Genomic DNA, 15,677 nt, shown 5'->3' with positions numbered 1-15,677 from the left:
TTAGATAACCTTTGCTTATAATAGTATTACAATAAATGTAAGATTACCCTTTCAGTCCTATCAGCACAAAATAATCGAGTGTGATGTCTCTTCTGAACTACAATGTAAGTTATTCCAGGTTGATAGTCTTTCTCCAAACTGATGCAGGCTTCTCGAATTGCTAGTAGTTCATAATATAATACCTAGAGAAGATGAAATGGAAAGATTTGATCTAGTCAGTTGTTCTCCTATACATACTTCAAAGTAAGACAATGATTTAGACTCAGAATTTCTTAAACTCATCACCTCACAGCTAATTATACTTCTCTATTCCATTTTAACTATTATCAGAGCATGGTCTTAGCGATCAAGGCTTACATATCCAGTAAATATTTTAAAAGGGAAAATCTAAGGAAGTATCAAAATTTGACTTTAGGAACTCTCAATTAAGGCTCCTAACTTCAGAACTAGACACCATATTATAAACACAGTATCTGATTTAACCACAGTATGATGAGAATCCCAGGCAACCAACCTGCCTAAACTGCCCCTCTGAAACACCATCCCGATAAAAGATGATACGAGTAGGTTTGAACCGAGTTGACTTATAAAACTGAATGAGAAGTTCTCGGACCATGGAGGCAAGGTCCTGGATGATCTCCTGTCGGGGTCTCTGAACTCTTACTGTAGCACAGTATCTGCTTGGGTGGGCATCCATACTACCTACAACCTAGGTTGAAAAAAGTAAAGAAAACATAGAAATTAAGGTATTCAAAACTATATGAATATGAATTTTACCACAAAAAAGTTGAAAAAAAAGGAAAAGGATTTCATTTAAATTTGTATTTTATTATAACCTTAACTATTTATCACAGTTCATTTTGAAAGTAATAAAAATAGATAATTCCAGTGAAGAACAGAATAAAAGACCCAGTCTAGGGTCAAAAACTATTTTCCCATAAGTAGGCTGTACTTTATATTTAACAATTTGGTTCTAATTTACAGATGTTGCTGGTAAACCTAAATATTAGTAAGGATAGAAAGACAAAGAGATGTACATAGAGGAAGGAGATAAATAAAAAAGAGGGCCCATTCAAACTCTTGATTTCTCTTTATAGCTCTTACAGTTTAGCAAACTACCCCAGAAGCCATATTCAAGATGACTTTGGCATTATCTTAAGAACTCTTATGCTTCATAAATTTTAAATCTTGGTTTTGAGAGTAGCTATCTTAATTTTTTCTCTCTGTGTCTTAATATTGTTATGTGTTTGGAGCAGAGGGAACTCTGAAGCATGAACTTATAAGTTTTCCTTGACTGTAGTCACTCACAGATCTACTGAAGCATGATCACTGGAACCAGAATATTTAAAAGTGTTCACACATCACTGATCAGAGCCTGGGCCAAGAACCAGCTGGTTATTCTACCTCCAGCTTCTCTTTCTTCCAGGGTAGTATCTATAAAAAAGTCATGCTTCAAAAATGGACCTCTGCACCTCCATGTTCACTGCAGCATTATTTACACAGCCAAGACATGGAAACAACCTAAGTGTCCATTGATGGATGAATTAATAAAGAAAATGTGGCATATACATACAATAGAATATCATTTGGCCATAAAAAAGAATGAAATCTTGCCATTTGTGACAACATGGATGGACCCTGAGGGCATTGTGTTAAGTGAAATAAGTCAGACAAAGACAAATACCATATGATGCCACTTATATGTGGAATCTAAAAACAAAAAAACAAACAAAAAATCCCAACTGAGTTCACAGATATAGAGAACAGACTGGTGGTTGCCAGAGGGGTGGGGTATGGGTGAAATGGCTCAAAAGGTACAAACTTCCAGATGTAAAATAAATAAGCCATGGGGATGTAATGTACAGCATGGTGACTACAGTTAATACTGTACTGCATATTTGAAAATTGCTAAGAGAGTAAATCTTAAAAGTTCTCAGCACTTACAATTCAGGGGACGCCAGTTTGATCCCTGGTCAGGGAACTAAGATCCCAACATGCCTTGGGGCAGCTAAGCCTGGGTGCCACAACTAGAGAGCCCTCACGCTGCAACTACAGAGCCCACGCACTCTGGAGCCCATGCGCCACCAGGAAAGATCCTGTGTGCCCCAACTAAGACCCGGCGCAGCCAAAAAAAAAAAAAAAAAAGTTCTCCCCATAAGAAAAAACTTTTGTAACTATGTATGGTGACAGATGTTAACTAGACTTATTGTAGTGATCATTTCACAATATATATGAATATCAAATCATGTTATACACCTGAAACTAAAATAATGTTATATGTCAATTATACATCAATTAAAACATAAATAAATAAAAACAAACTATTTCAAAAGAGTACCTAAATTCCCATCAGTAATTTAAACATCTTATTAGAAAACAAGATATGGAAAATTCTTACATTTCTCTTCGGTCTTAGGTCAGATTAGAAAATAACCAAGAGTTTTTTAAAAAGTGAGCTAGAACTTGTCTACTTCTTTAGGTACATGGAATTGTATCTGCTTTTTTTAATCTTCCCTAAGTAAAAAAAAAAAAAAAAAAAAAAGGAACTTGACCGTTTCTTTTCCACTGCTAAAAATAAATCCATACCCCCTCTGATGGCAAAAAAAAAGCCTTACAAAATCTTACAAGCCTCACAGTCTGCTATACTACATTCCAATTCCCTGCATTTGAAATTCCTCAACACACCAGATTTTTGCAATTTTAATTTACATCACTATCATGGTAGTATCTATTATACTATATGGCATTTATTACTTACATTGTTTCTCACACTAGTCTTTAAGTTCTTGGGAATAGAAGATATATAGCAAAAATAATCAAATTCTATTTACAAGACCTCTGATAATTATAAAAGAAAGTGAATATTTGGTAGAAATGGATTTAGCAAAAAGGGACAATGACAACCCAGAAGTCCAAAAGAATTTAAAAGTGCTTAAACTTCTTGGAAAACAACCCTAAAATAGCAAATCCAAAGTAAGTTTTTAGAAATTTTGTATCATTTTATCTTCTCTAGGAACATTTTAATGACTATCAGAGATTGCTCAATACTACCTCTAGGACACTTGAAATGTACACAATTTATGCATAACATTAAGAATACAAGGAAGTATTTATTAATAGATAAAAGTCAATTTTCTTCATTAATGAAAAGAGCTTTGGAAAAATAAGTGAAAAATTTAATATTACTATCATTTTCAAGGAAAGATTAAGATTTATCAGATTTTTAAAATTAAAAGTAAAGATTATAATGAATGATAGAAAAAATATATAAAAAGTCTTACAGTTTAATTTCTGAAATTTATCAAGTATGCCTAAAATATGTTGACATTTTCAAAATGTTGACATTTGTTAAAATCAAGCAATTTTCTTTTTTTTTTTTAACATCTTTATTGGAGTATAATTGCTCTACAATGGTGTGTCAAGCAATTTTCAAGTTGGGTAAAATATCATCTGGCTTTATGAAGCTTATAAGAAATACACTTTTGAACTGACACAGAAAGGTTACAAATATAAAGGTGGGCAAAAGACAGAACAGGCAAATGTTAAAAGTAAGAGGAGCAGTAATAAAGAATTCAAGTGCAAAGTATTAAACTGGACAAAGATGAAAGATATTTTATACTGAAAAAAATGCAATCCAGCAAACTTATATGTAATGCATCTTTCTGTAACAAAGACACTACTGAAATACATAAACTCTGAATTACAAAAAGTAACTGAAAATATACAACCATAGAGAGGTCAAACAGACAAATTAAAGTAGGATACAGAAGAGTTGAGTAATATAATTAATAAACTTGATTTAATAGATATATACAGAACTTGCAGCCTCCAAACCAGAGGATATCATTTTTTTCAAAAACCCAAAGAACATTTGAAAGTTGGCTCTGGATAGATCTACATATAGATATATATATTTATAAAACTTTATAAATACATTTTTTAAACTTTATATTTATAAAAGTTGGTTTCAAAGAAAATGTCATTAAAATTCAAAAAGTTAAAACCAAAATGTTGATCTTTGTCTAAACTTTAGATAAGATAAACCTGTCTAAAGATACTCACAGCAGCAATAGAAGGCTTCTTCCCATCCCCAGCTGGTGGATGAGTGACATCTGCTCCCAAAAAGATCACTGGTTGCTGGAACACAGAAGGTCTTAAACACAGTTTTAAAAAGAGTTAGATCATTTTTTTCATTATCCTTTTACCTATTTCACACTACTGCAACACAACTGCAAGTTGCTGGCATAGCACAGAGGAGGTCCATTATAGACAACTTCATAGGCTTGAACTACTGACAGCTTTATTCTCTTAATTCATGAATCTCTATTAAGTGAAGTATTCAGAGCAGTTTTCTGCCTTAAGCAGTGGTGCTGGTGGTTGCAAAGGTCAACTGCTGCTAGCATTCTTAATAGGCATAAAATGATAAACTTCCTCATATTAATCCACTGATTTGTATCAATCATTCTTTAATCTACTTACATTTTAAGCCAATGTAATCTCTCAAGGAGATAAAGAATCATTAAACCACACTGGAAGGGATTATGGGACTCTACTACTCCCCCGCCTCTGACCAAAAGTATAAAATTTGAGTAACATACATTTAATAGTCATAAAGTAGCTAGCAGTTCATTTTATTTTAAAACTGTATCCTTTAAGATTCAAATGACTTTTAGTTCTTGGAGTTGTTGATAAAATTCTATATTCATGTCATTTATGAATCTCATATTTAATAGGGATGGGAAATAGAGGCAGTATGGAAAAACAGGAAAAAAAGAGCTTCTGTGTCAACAAGATATTTAATTTTTTAGAGCCCTAGTTGCTTCAACTATTAAAAGGAAACCTATTGCTCAATTCTCCAAATAACGGCCTCTTCCCCAGCACCCTATTTCTAGGTCATTACGTGTCATACTTCCTAAGAGCTCTTAGACATGATGGTGATATAACAGTAACATCTGTTGTCCCACTGACTCCGCCAGGAGTTGATATGGCTTCCTTAATTGATTTACTTAATTGACATGCCCCCCCATCCAACCCCACCCAAAGCCCCTAAAAGAGGGAAGAAAGGCTTCCCTCACTTTCTAGGTGAGTGAGTTGCCTCATTACACCAGCTTGAAGATGACTACCAAACAATGAGAAAGTTCTTCAAGCTGGGCTCTCCAGTGAAAAATAAATAAAATTCTCAATACTTTCTAGCCAGGGACGAGGTACTTTGCATACTAAATGAAAATGGAGATGGGAGGGGATTTTTCATAAAGGAATCTTGTAAATTTTGCCAATTAAAACTCTTAAGTTTTTGCCAAAATGTCTACTTATCTCCCATGGCAGGAATCATCAAAGCTGTCTCTTACATAGGTCTTAGATATGGCAATACAGAGAAAAATTAATATTTTATTGGTGATTAGCTTATCTTACCTTTGATGAGGTACAAGAATATTATTGATCCCTCCAAGTTTAACATTTATCTTTAGGCACAGGTTTGAGAGAGTTTGAGGGGATGTTTTTATTACATTCTTGACTTGAACACACTGTGTAGCCATACCCAAAAGTGTATCTCCAACACGCTTCACCTCCGCTATGGAACAAATACAAATACCTCTAGTTATAAAAAGGCAAATTTTACTGAAAATTAAGCTGCTATGTATGCTTTCCCCTTGTGAAATACATCACTGTATTACAGGATACCAAAACTTATACCAATACTAAAACAACGTTATTAAAATTTAAAGTATACTTCCTTTCTTTTTTTTTTCAGCCATGCTGCGCGGCTTGTGGGATTTTAATTCCCCGACCGGGGACTGAACCCAAGCCCTCTGCAGTGAGAGTGCGGATCCTAACCACTGGACTGCCAGGGAATTCCCTATACTGCCTTATTTGATTATATAAATGTGCAGAGTTTTGAGGGCATTCAAGAGTGCAATTAGTGGGACTTCCCGGTGGTCCAGTGGTTAAGAATACGCCTTCCAATGCAGGGACGCAGGTTCAATCCCTGGTGGAGGAACTAAAATCCCACATGCCGTGGGGCAACTAATCCTGTGCGCCACAACTACTGAGCCCATGTGCTCTGGAGCCTGCATCTGCAGGCCACAACTAGAGAAGCCCTCACGCTGCAATGAAGACCCAGCGCAGCCAAAATTAAAAAAAAAAAAAAAAGAGAGTGCAATTAGTAATATACTATCTTAAATGTTTTAACTTGATATCTAGCCAATTAAAATAAACTAGATCTTTTGAATGAACTGTTTCCAGCATTTCTGAAAACTGTGTTCTACAATATACAACTATAAAATATGAAAAATAATCCTAAAAAATAAAGTATACTTACTGCCTTGAAGATTAGCTTAAGTATTTAGTGATAATTTTTTCCAGTTGTTTTCTTCATATATAAGGAAGCATACTTTTGTCTTCACGAAAATAGTATAACCACAATAACCGAAAAACCAGAGAAAAATATCATACATAAACCCTTATTAGTATTTAATTGTACTCTCTTCCAATAATGTTCTCATTTGCATTATTTTAATGCAGTTATAATCACAGTATACTTATAGCTTTCAATCTAATTCTCCAAACTTTAATTTAGAAATATAGAGGTATTACTGTATAAAGGTTTTTATCCTGTTCCTTTCCTTATCCTGTTTCCTGTTCCTCTCCCCCTCTCTGCCATTGTAACTACCATAAAGAGTTCGGTGTACATAACTTCTTATATATAACACATGGAAAACACTTTTAAACAAAAATTGAGAATATACTATACACTCTATTGTGTAACTTGTCATATTCACTTAATAATATAGTATGTTCTGAATGCCAATATATAGATGCCCTTATTATTTATAACAACAGCTGTTACTTTGTTTTTAAATGCCATAAGGTATCTAACCACTACTCATACACCGACATATTTTTAACTTTTTCCAGGTTTCCGTTATTTCAAACAATGCTATGAATAACATCCTTGTATATTTAACTTTCATTTGGTTGTATAACTATAGCTTCAGAATAAATTTCTACAGGTAGACTCGAGGGATCAGAGATATATATACTTAACATTTTTATAGATACTGAAAAGTTGCCCTCTAAAAAGGTTTATTAATTCATCCAACAAATATTTAATGAGCCACCTAATACATGCTAGTACTGTGCGAAGCTCTGGATATACAATGTTAAGTCAAGAGAGACATTGTTCTTGCCCTCACAGAGCTTATAGTCTAGTCAGAGAAATAGCCATTAATTAAATAACTTCAAATTTAACATTGTAACTGTGAAACAACATAAAGGAGTGGTAACAAGGTGCTGTAAGACAATAAAAGTGAGAGAATTTGACCTTGTCAGGGAGGTCAGGCAAAGTTTCCCCAAGGAAGGGATGTCTGAACTAAAATTCAAAAGAATGTGTGTTTACTTGGTAAAGGGTGGAAGATGGATTATGAGAAGCAATGCAGGTAGAAGGAAGAGGATAAACAAAGAGTTTCTGCAGGGAAAAAAGAGCATAAAGTGAGATGAATTCTGAAGAGGTAAGAAGTCATGGATTAGGGGCTCCCCTGGTAGCACAGTGGTTAAGAATCCGCCTGCCAATGCAGGGGACATGGGTTCAAGCCCTGGTCTGGGAAGATCCCACATGCCGCGGAGCAACTAAGCCTGTGTGCCACAACTACTAAGCCTGAGCTCTAGAGCCTGTGAGCCACAACTACCGAGCCCTCATGCCAGAGCTACTGAAGCCTGCGCGCTTAAGAGCCCATGCTCCGCAACAAGAGAAGCCACCACAATGAGAAGCTCGCGCACCACAACAAAGAGTAGCCCCCGCTCACCGCAACTAGAGAAAGCCTGTGCACAGCAACGAAGACCCAACTCAGCCAAAAATAAAAAATAAATAAATTTATTAAAAAAAATAAAGTCACGGATTAGAACATGCAAACCCTGGAAGATAATCTTAAATATCAATTTTACCAATTGTATAATGAAAAACTACTGAAGTGGGGGTGATAGGGAAGAGGATAAAATCAGATTTGTACTTTAAAAATACCACTCTGGACATTAGCTATAGCACCAACACATAAAAGATTAGAAGTCATCATTTCCATCCTCACAACAACAACAAAAAAAGCTGAACAAACTGAAAATTAATGACTGGTCTTAGTCTTAGATCCATCAGAGAAAACTGCCATCCCCAAAACAGGTGAATACAGAGAATCACAGCCAAGATCAGCTTATTAGAAGCAGAAGCTGATGAAGCCATTAACTGCAGGAACAATTAAACACTGACTCCTGGGAATTCCCTGGTGGACTAGTGGTTAGGACTCCACACTCTCACCGCCAAGGGCCTGGGTTCAATCCCTGGTTGGAGAACTAAGATCCCACAAGCTGTGCAGTGTGGCCACAAACCAACCAACCAACCAACAAAACAAAACAACGAAAAACAACATGCACGAAAAACCCACACACACTAACTCCTATAACTCAATAAGAAAAAACCCAAACAATCCAAATAAAAATGACCACAGGAGTTGAACAGACATTTCTCCAAAGAAGATCTACAAATGTTCAATAAACACATGAAAAGATGTTCCACATCACTAATCATTAGGAGAATGCAAATGGAAACCATAAAGAGATACTACTTCACACCCAATAGGATGGCTAAAATAAATAAATAAGTATTGGCAAGAACATGGAGAAACTGGAACCTTGTACACTGCTGATAGGAATTCAAAATGGTGCAGACTCTGTACAAAACAGTAAGGCAATTGCTCAAAAAACTAAAACAGAATTATATAATCCAGCAATTTCACTTCTGGTAATATACCCAAGAAAAGTGAAAGGAAGGACTGGAACAGAGAGCTGTATACTCATGTTCAAAGCAGCATTATTCACAATAGCCCAAAGGTGGAACTAATCCAAGTGCCCATTGATAGATGAATAGATAAACAAAATGTGTATATACATAACAATGGAATATTATTCAGCCTTAAAAAGGAAGAAAATTCTGGGCTTCCCTGGTGGCGCAGTGGTTGAGAGTTTGCCTACCAATGCAGGGGACACGGGTTCGAGCCCTGGTCTGGGAGGATCCCACATGCCGCGGAGCAACTAGGCCCGTGAGCCACAACTACTGAGCCTGCGCGTCTGGAGCCTGTGCTCCGCAACAAGAGAGGCCGCGATAGTGAGAGGCCCGCGCACTGCGATGAAGAGTGGCCCCCGCTTGCCACAACTAGAGAAAGCCCTCGCATAGAAACGAAGACCCAACATAGCCAAAAATAATAAATAAATAAATTAAAAAAAAAAAAAAAGGAAGAAAATTCTGATACATACTATAACATGGATAAACCTTAAGGACATTATGCTTAATGAGATAAACAGTCACAAAAGGACAAATACTATATGATTTATTCAGTCAAATTCATAGAGAGAGAAAGTAGAATATAGGTTTCTAGGGGTTGGGGGAGGGAAGATGGGGAGTTAGTGCTGAGTTTCAGTTAGGGATGATGAAAAAGTTCTGGAGATGGATGGTGGTGATGGTTGTACAACACTGAATGTACTTAATGTCACTGAACTGTATACTTGTTAAAATGGTAAATTTTTTGTTTTATATATTAGTATATTTTACAACAAAAAAGGGGAAGAAAATTCTGATACATACTACAACATAGATAAACCTTTAGGACATTACCCTAAGTGAACTAAGCCAGAAACAAAGGGATAAGTATTGTATGATTCCATTTATATGAGTTACTAGAATAGGTAAATTCATAGAGACAGAAAGTACAATAGAGGCTACCAGGTGTTGGTGGGTAGGGGAATGGGGTGTTACTGTTTAATGGGTACAGAGTTTCTGTTTGAGATGATGAAAAAGTTCTGGAAGTGGACAGTAGTTATGGTTGCACAATGCTGTGAATATACTTAATGCCAGTGAATTGTGTACTTTAAAATGGTTAAAATGGTAAATTTTATGTTATGTATATTTTACCACACATATACATAAAAACTTGTTTAAAAATAGTTAATTCAGGAACACTCCTATGAAAACAGTACCTCAGAAGGAATGAAAACTACAATCAAAATTTGGCACCTGGGACTTCCCTGGTGGTCCAGTGGTTAAGACTCTGCGCTTCCACTGCAAGGGGTTCGATTCCTGGTGGCGGAACTAAAAGCCCGCATGCCACGCAGCGTGGCCAAAAAAAAAAAAAAAATTGACACCAAGTGACTGATTTATAGAAGGCATCACCTACACCAACATGAGACAAATGTAGAGGTCCCAGGGCTCTGGCAAAACAGGTCAGGACTACAGAAGAAACTGAAATACAGGCAGCAGCACTCAATAAACAAAAATTGAATTTAAAAAGTGGCAAATGATGAAAGAGTTTTCCTATGAAAAAAACAAATGGGATGACAGCTATAAAGGTGCTGTTTTTGAAAATAAGAATTCCAGAATGATTTAACACTTGAAACTATGTGAGTAGATAATTTGATTTATAAGTAAACATAAGCAAATAATTTTTTAAAAAGTGAAGGGGAAATATGACAAATAAAAACTAAGGGAATCTGTTGACAGTAGACTTGCCTTGAAAGAAATGATAAAAGACATTTTTCAGAAAGAAGGAAAAGTATACAGGTCGGAAGTCCAGATCTATATATAAAAAAAGGTCAGAGAAGGAATAAATAAAAGTAAAATAAGATCTTTTTACTTTCTTATTCTTAACTGAACTAAGAGATACTGTTCAAAATAATAATAGCAACAATATATTGTGTGGTTACAACTTATGGATAGGTGAAATGAATGACAGCAATATTGTAAGGGGGAGGGAGGAATTGGGAATACTTTGTTATAAGGTATCTACACTATCTGTGAAGTGGTACAGAATTATTGAAAGCGAACTCAGATTAGTTGTAAATGTATACTGCAAACTCTAGGGAAACCACTAAAAGTAAAAAAAAAAAAAGTATAACTGATGTAAGAGAGAAAATGGAATAATATAAAATGCTCATTTAAAACCATAAAATGGAGGGGCTTCCCTGGTGGCGCAGTGGTTAAGAATCCGCCTGCCAATGCAGGGGACATGGGTTTGAGCCCTGGTCCAGGAAGATCGCACATGCCGCGGAGCAACTAAGCCTGTGTGCCACAACTACTGGGCCTGCACTCTAGAGCCTGCGAGCCACAACTACTGAGCCTGCGTGCTACAACTACTGAAGCCAGCGTGCCTAGAGCCTGTGCTCCACAAGAGAAGCCACCGCAATGAGAAGCCCGCGCACTGCAACAAAGAGTAGCCCCGCTTGCCGCAACTAGAGTAAGCACACGTGCAGCAACGAAGACCCAATGCAGCCAAAAATAAATAAATAAAATAAATAAATTTATTAAAAAAACCCCATAAAATGGAGAAAAAGAGGGGAAGATAAAATATAAGACCCAGGGACTTCCCTGGTGGCGCAGTGGTTAAGACTCCATGCTCCCAATGCAGGGGGCCTGGGTTCGATCCCTGGTCAGGGAACTAGTTGCATGCCGCAACTAAGAGTTCACATGCCACAACTAAGGAGCCTGAGTGCCACAACTAAGGAGCCTGCCTGCTGCAACTAAGACCCACCGCAACCAAAAATAAAAAAGACCCAAACTACATGTTGCCTACAAGAAACCAATTCTAAAATAAAGTGATACAGAAAGATATACCATGCTAACACCAAGAAAAAGAAAACTGAAGTCGCTGTATTTTTTCACACAAAGTAGATTTCAGAACTAGGAAGATTATCAGGGATAAAGAGGGGTATTACATAATAATAAAAGGGTCAATTCTTCAAGAAGACAGGAAAATCTTTAACATGTATGCAGCTAAGAAAAGAATGCCAAAATAAGTGAGGCAAAAACTGATAGAATTGCAAGGAGAAACAAACAAATCCACTATTATAGTGGAGACTTCAATGCACTTTCATCAGTAATTGACAGATCCAGCAGGCAGAAGATAAGTATATATTCAATAGCTGACTTGAACAGTACCATCAATCAACTGATTATAAGAGTCATTTATAAAATATTTCATTCAATAACAGCAGAATACACATTCTTCTCATGCTCACATGGAACATTCATTAAGGAAGACCACATTATGGTCCTAAAACACACCTTAACAAATCTGAAAGAACAGAAATCATACAAAGTATGGTCTCAGACCACAGTGGAATTAAACTACAAATCAATAATGGAAAGATAGCCAGGAAATCCCAAAATATCTATATATTAAACAACATAATTCTATGAGACATGGATTAAAGAAAAAGTCTTGAGAAATTTAAAAATATTTTGAACTAAATCAAAATGAAATACAACTTACCAAAATTAGTGTGATGCAGTGAAAGCAGTACTTAAGAGACAAATTTATGGCACTGAATGCAGAGAAGAAAGATCTAAAATCAATAATCTATGTTTCTACCTTAGAACGATAAAGAAGAACAATACAGGCCTAGAACAAGCAGAAGGAAAAAAATCTTAATTAGAGCAGAAATCAATGAAATTGAAAATAAGAAATCAACAGAGGAAAATCAAGGAAACCAAAAAGCTAGTTCTTTGAAAAGATCAAAGAAATTCATAAACCTCCAGCCAGACTAATCAAGAAAAAAACAGACAACACAAATTATTAATATCAGAAATGAAAAAAGGGTCATTGGCCCCAAGGACATTTAAAGGATAATAAAAGAATATTATGAAAAACTTTAGGCCCACAAATTTGTTAACTTACATGAAGTGGACCAGTTCCTTGAATGACACTACCAAATCTCACACAGAAGAAATAGATAATCTGAATAGGTGTGTACCTATTAAAAAAATTGAATCAATAATTAACAACTTTCCAAAAAAAGAAAGTACCAGGCCCAGATGGTTTCACTGGCGAATTCTACCAAACATTCAAGGAACAAATGATACCAATTCTCTGCAATCTCTTCCAGAAAACAGAAGCAGAGGAAATACTCATGATTCTGAGGCCAAAATACCCTAATACCCAAACCAGAAAAAGACATTACAAGAAAGGAAAACTACAGATCAATATCTCTCATGAACACAGATGCAAAATCTTCAACAGAATATTAGCAAATTGAATCCAACAATGTATAAGAATTACATACCATCCCCAAGTGGGATTTATCCCAGGCATGCAAGGCTGGGTACAACATTTCGAAAATCAATTAAAGTAATTGATCACATTAAGAGAAAAAAAAGAAGAAAAATCATATGATCATATCAACAGATGCAGAAAAGAACATTTTGTAAACTCCATCATCCATTCATAATAAAAACTCTCAGCAAAACTAGGACTGGAGGGGAACTTCCTCAACTTGATAAATAACAATTATAGAAAGCTTATAGCTAACATCATGTTTACTGCTGAGAAACTAGATGTTTTCCCCCTAAAGTCAGGAACAATGCAAGAATGTCTCCTCTCACCACTGCTATTCAACATCGTATTGGAATTCCTAGCTAATGCAAGGAAAAGGATATAAAAGTATACAGACTGGGAAGGAAAAAATAAAACTGTCTTTGTTCATAGAGAACATGACTGTCTATGCAGAAAATCCCCCCAAATTGACAAAACCTTCCTGGAACTAATAAGTGACTATAGCAAGGTTTCAGGATACAAAATAAATATACAAAAATCAACTGCATTCCTAAATACTAAAAATGAACAACTAGAATTTAAAATTAAAAACACAATACCATTTATAGAAGAAAAAGGAAAAAAACAATATACTTAGATATAAATCTAAATGAGGAAAACTATAAAACTCTGATAAGGGGCTTCTCCGGTGGCACAGTGGTTGAGAATCCACCTGCCAATGCAGGGGCCACAGGTTCGAGCCCTGGTCCGGGAAGATCCCACATGCCATGGAGCAACTAAGCCCGTGCACCACAACTACTGAGCCTGAGTTCTAGAGCCCGTGAGCCAGAACTACTGTAGCCCGTGCTCCGCAACAAGAGAAGCCACTGCAGTGAGAAGCCCACGCACCGCAATGAAGAGTAGCCCCCGCTCGCTGCAACTAGAGAAAGCCCGCGTGCAGCAACGAAAACCCAATGCAGCCGAAAATAAATAAATAAATAAATAATAAATAAATAAATAAATAAATAAACTCTGATAAAAGAAATCAAAGAAGCTCTGAACAAAGAGATATTCTATGTTCAAGGATAGAAGACTTAACATTAAGATGTCAATTCTTCCCAGCTTGATCTATAGATTCAATGTAATCCCAACAAAAGTCTCAGCAAGCTATTTTGTAATATTGACAAAATGATTCTAAAGTTTATATAGATAGGCAAAAGACCTATTAGCTAATACAACAGGGAAGAAGAAGAACAAAGTCAGAGAACTGACATTATCTGACTTCAAGACTTATCACAAAGCTAAATTAATCAAGACAGTGTGGTTTTAGCAAATGAATGGACATACAGACCAATGAAACAAAATAAAGAGTCCAGAAATAGACTGACACAAATAGTCAATCATTCACAAAGTAGCAAAGGCAATTTCATGGAGAAAGATAATCTTTCCAACAAATGGTGCTGAAACAATTGGAATCCACATGCAAAAAAAGAAAAAAAAAAAAAAACAATCTAGATACAGACCTTAACACCTTTCACAGAAGTTAAGTCAAAATGGATTATAGGGCTTCCCTGGTGGCGCAGTGGTTGAGAATCTGCCTGCCAATGCAGGGGACACGGGTTCGAGCCCTGGTCTGGTAGGATCCCACATACCACGGAGCGGCTGGGCCCGTGAGCCACAATTACTGAGCCTGCGCGTCTGGAGCCTGTGCTCCGCAACAGGAGAGGCCGCGATGGTGAGAGGCCCGCGCACCGCGATGAAGAGTGGTCCCCGCTTGCCGCAACTGGAGAAAGCCCTCGCGCAGAAACGAAGACTCAACACAGCCATAAATAAATAAATAAATAAATAAAAGAACGTGAATTTCTTTAAAAAAAAAAAAAAAAGGATTATAGGGCTTCCCTGGTGGTGCAGTGGTTAAGAATCTGCCTGCCAAAGCAGGGGAAACAGGTTTGAGCCCTGGTCTGGGAAGATCCCACATGCTGTGGGGCAGCTAAGCCCGTGCGCCAAAACTGCCGAGCCTGCACTCTAGAGCCCGCAAGCCACAACTACCGAGGCCCGCGCGCTTAGAGCCCGTGCTCTGCAACTAGAGAAGCCACTGCAGTGAGAAGCCCGTGCACTGCAACGAAGAGTAGCCCCCACTCGCCACAACTAGAGAAAGCCCACACGCAGCAACGAAGATCGAATGCAGCCAAAAATAAATAAATAAATTTATTAAAAAAAAAAAGGATTATAAACCTATATGTAAAAAAGGAAAACTATAAAACTACTAAAAGATAACACAGTATAAAACTTAGACTATAACACCAAAAATGATCTGTGAAAGAAAAAAATTGATGACTTTATTAAAATTTGGACTTCATTAAAATTTAAAACTTGTGCTCTATGAAAGACACTGTTAAGAGAAGACAAGCCACAGCCTAGGATAAAATTATTTGCAAAATAGGTATCTGATAAAGAACTTGTATCTAAACATACAAAGAACTCTTAAACCTGAACAATAAGAAAACAAACACATCAATTAAAAAATGAGCAAAAGATTGGAATAGACATTTCATCAAAGATATACAGATGGGGCTTCCCTGGTGGTGCAGTGGTTGAGAATCTGCCTGC

General features: G+C 36.4%; 1 protein-coding gene across 3 annotated transcripts in view; it reads right to left on the bottom strand.

Annotated features, from left to right (window-relative positions):
• AGO3 (argonaute RISC catalytic component 3) overlaps positions 1 to 15,677 on the bottom strand; it is a 129,435-nt gene that overhangs the window by 29,699 nt on the left and 84,059 nt on the right. For all 3 annotated transcript variants that reach the window (XM_007182514.3, XM_057545717.1, XM_057545721.1), the window contains 4 exons: positions 5,413 to 5,572; positions 4,063 to 4,153; positions 515 to 709; positions 48 to 182 (listed from right to left, as the gene is read on the bottom strand). In XM_007182514.3, coding sequence (XP_007182576.1) covers positions 48 to 182; positions 515 to 709; positions 4,063 to 4,153; positions 5,413 to 5,572 — 581 coding nt within the window. The remainder of the gene's footprint in view (positions 1 to 47; positions 183 to 514; positions 710 to 4,062; positions 4,154 to 5,412; positions 5,573 to 15,677) is intronic.

Source organism: Balaenoptera acutorostrata, chromosome 1 (genome assembly GCF_949987535.1).
Source record: "Balaenoptera acutorostrata chromosome 1, mBalAcu1.1, whole genome shotgun sequence".
Lineage (NCBI taxonomy): Eukaryota > Metazoa > Chordata > Mammalia > Artiodactyla > Balaenopteridae > Balaenoptera > Balaenoptera acutorostrata.
Note: the sequence above shows the minus strand (reverse complement) of the source record. Positions and strands in the feature narration are given on the sequence as shown.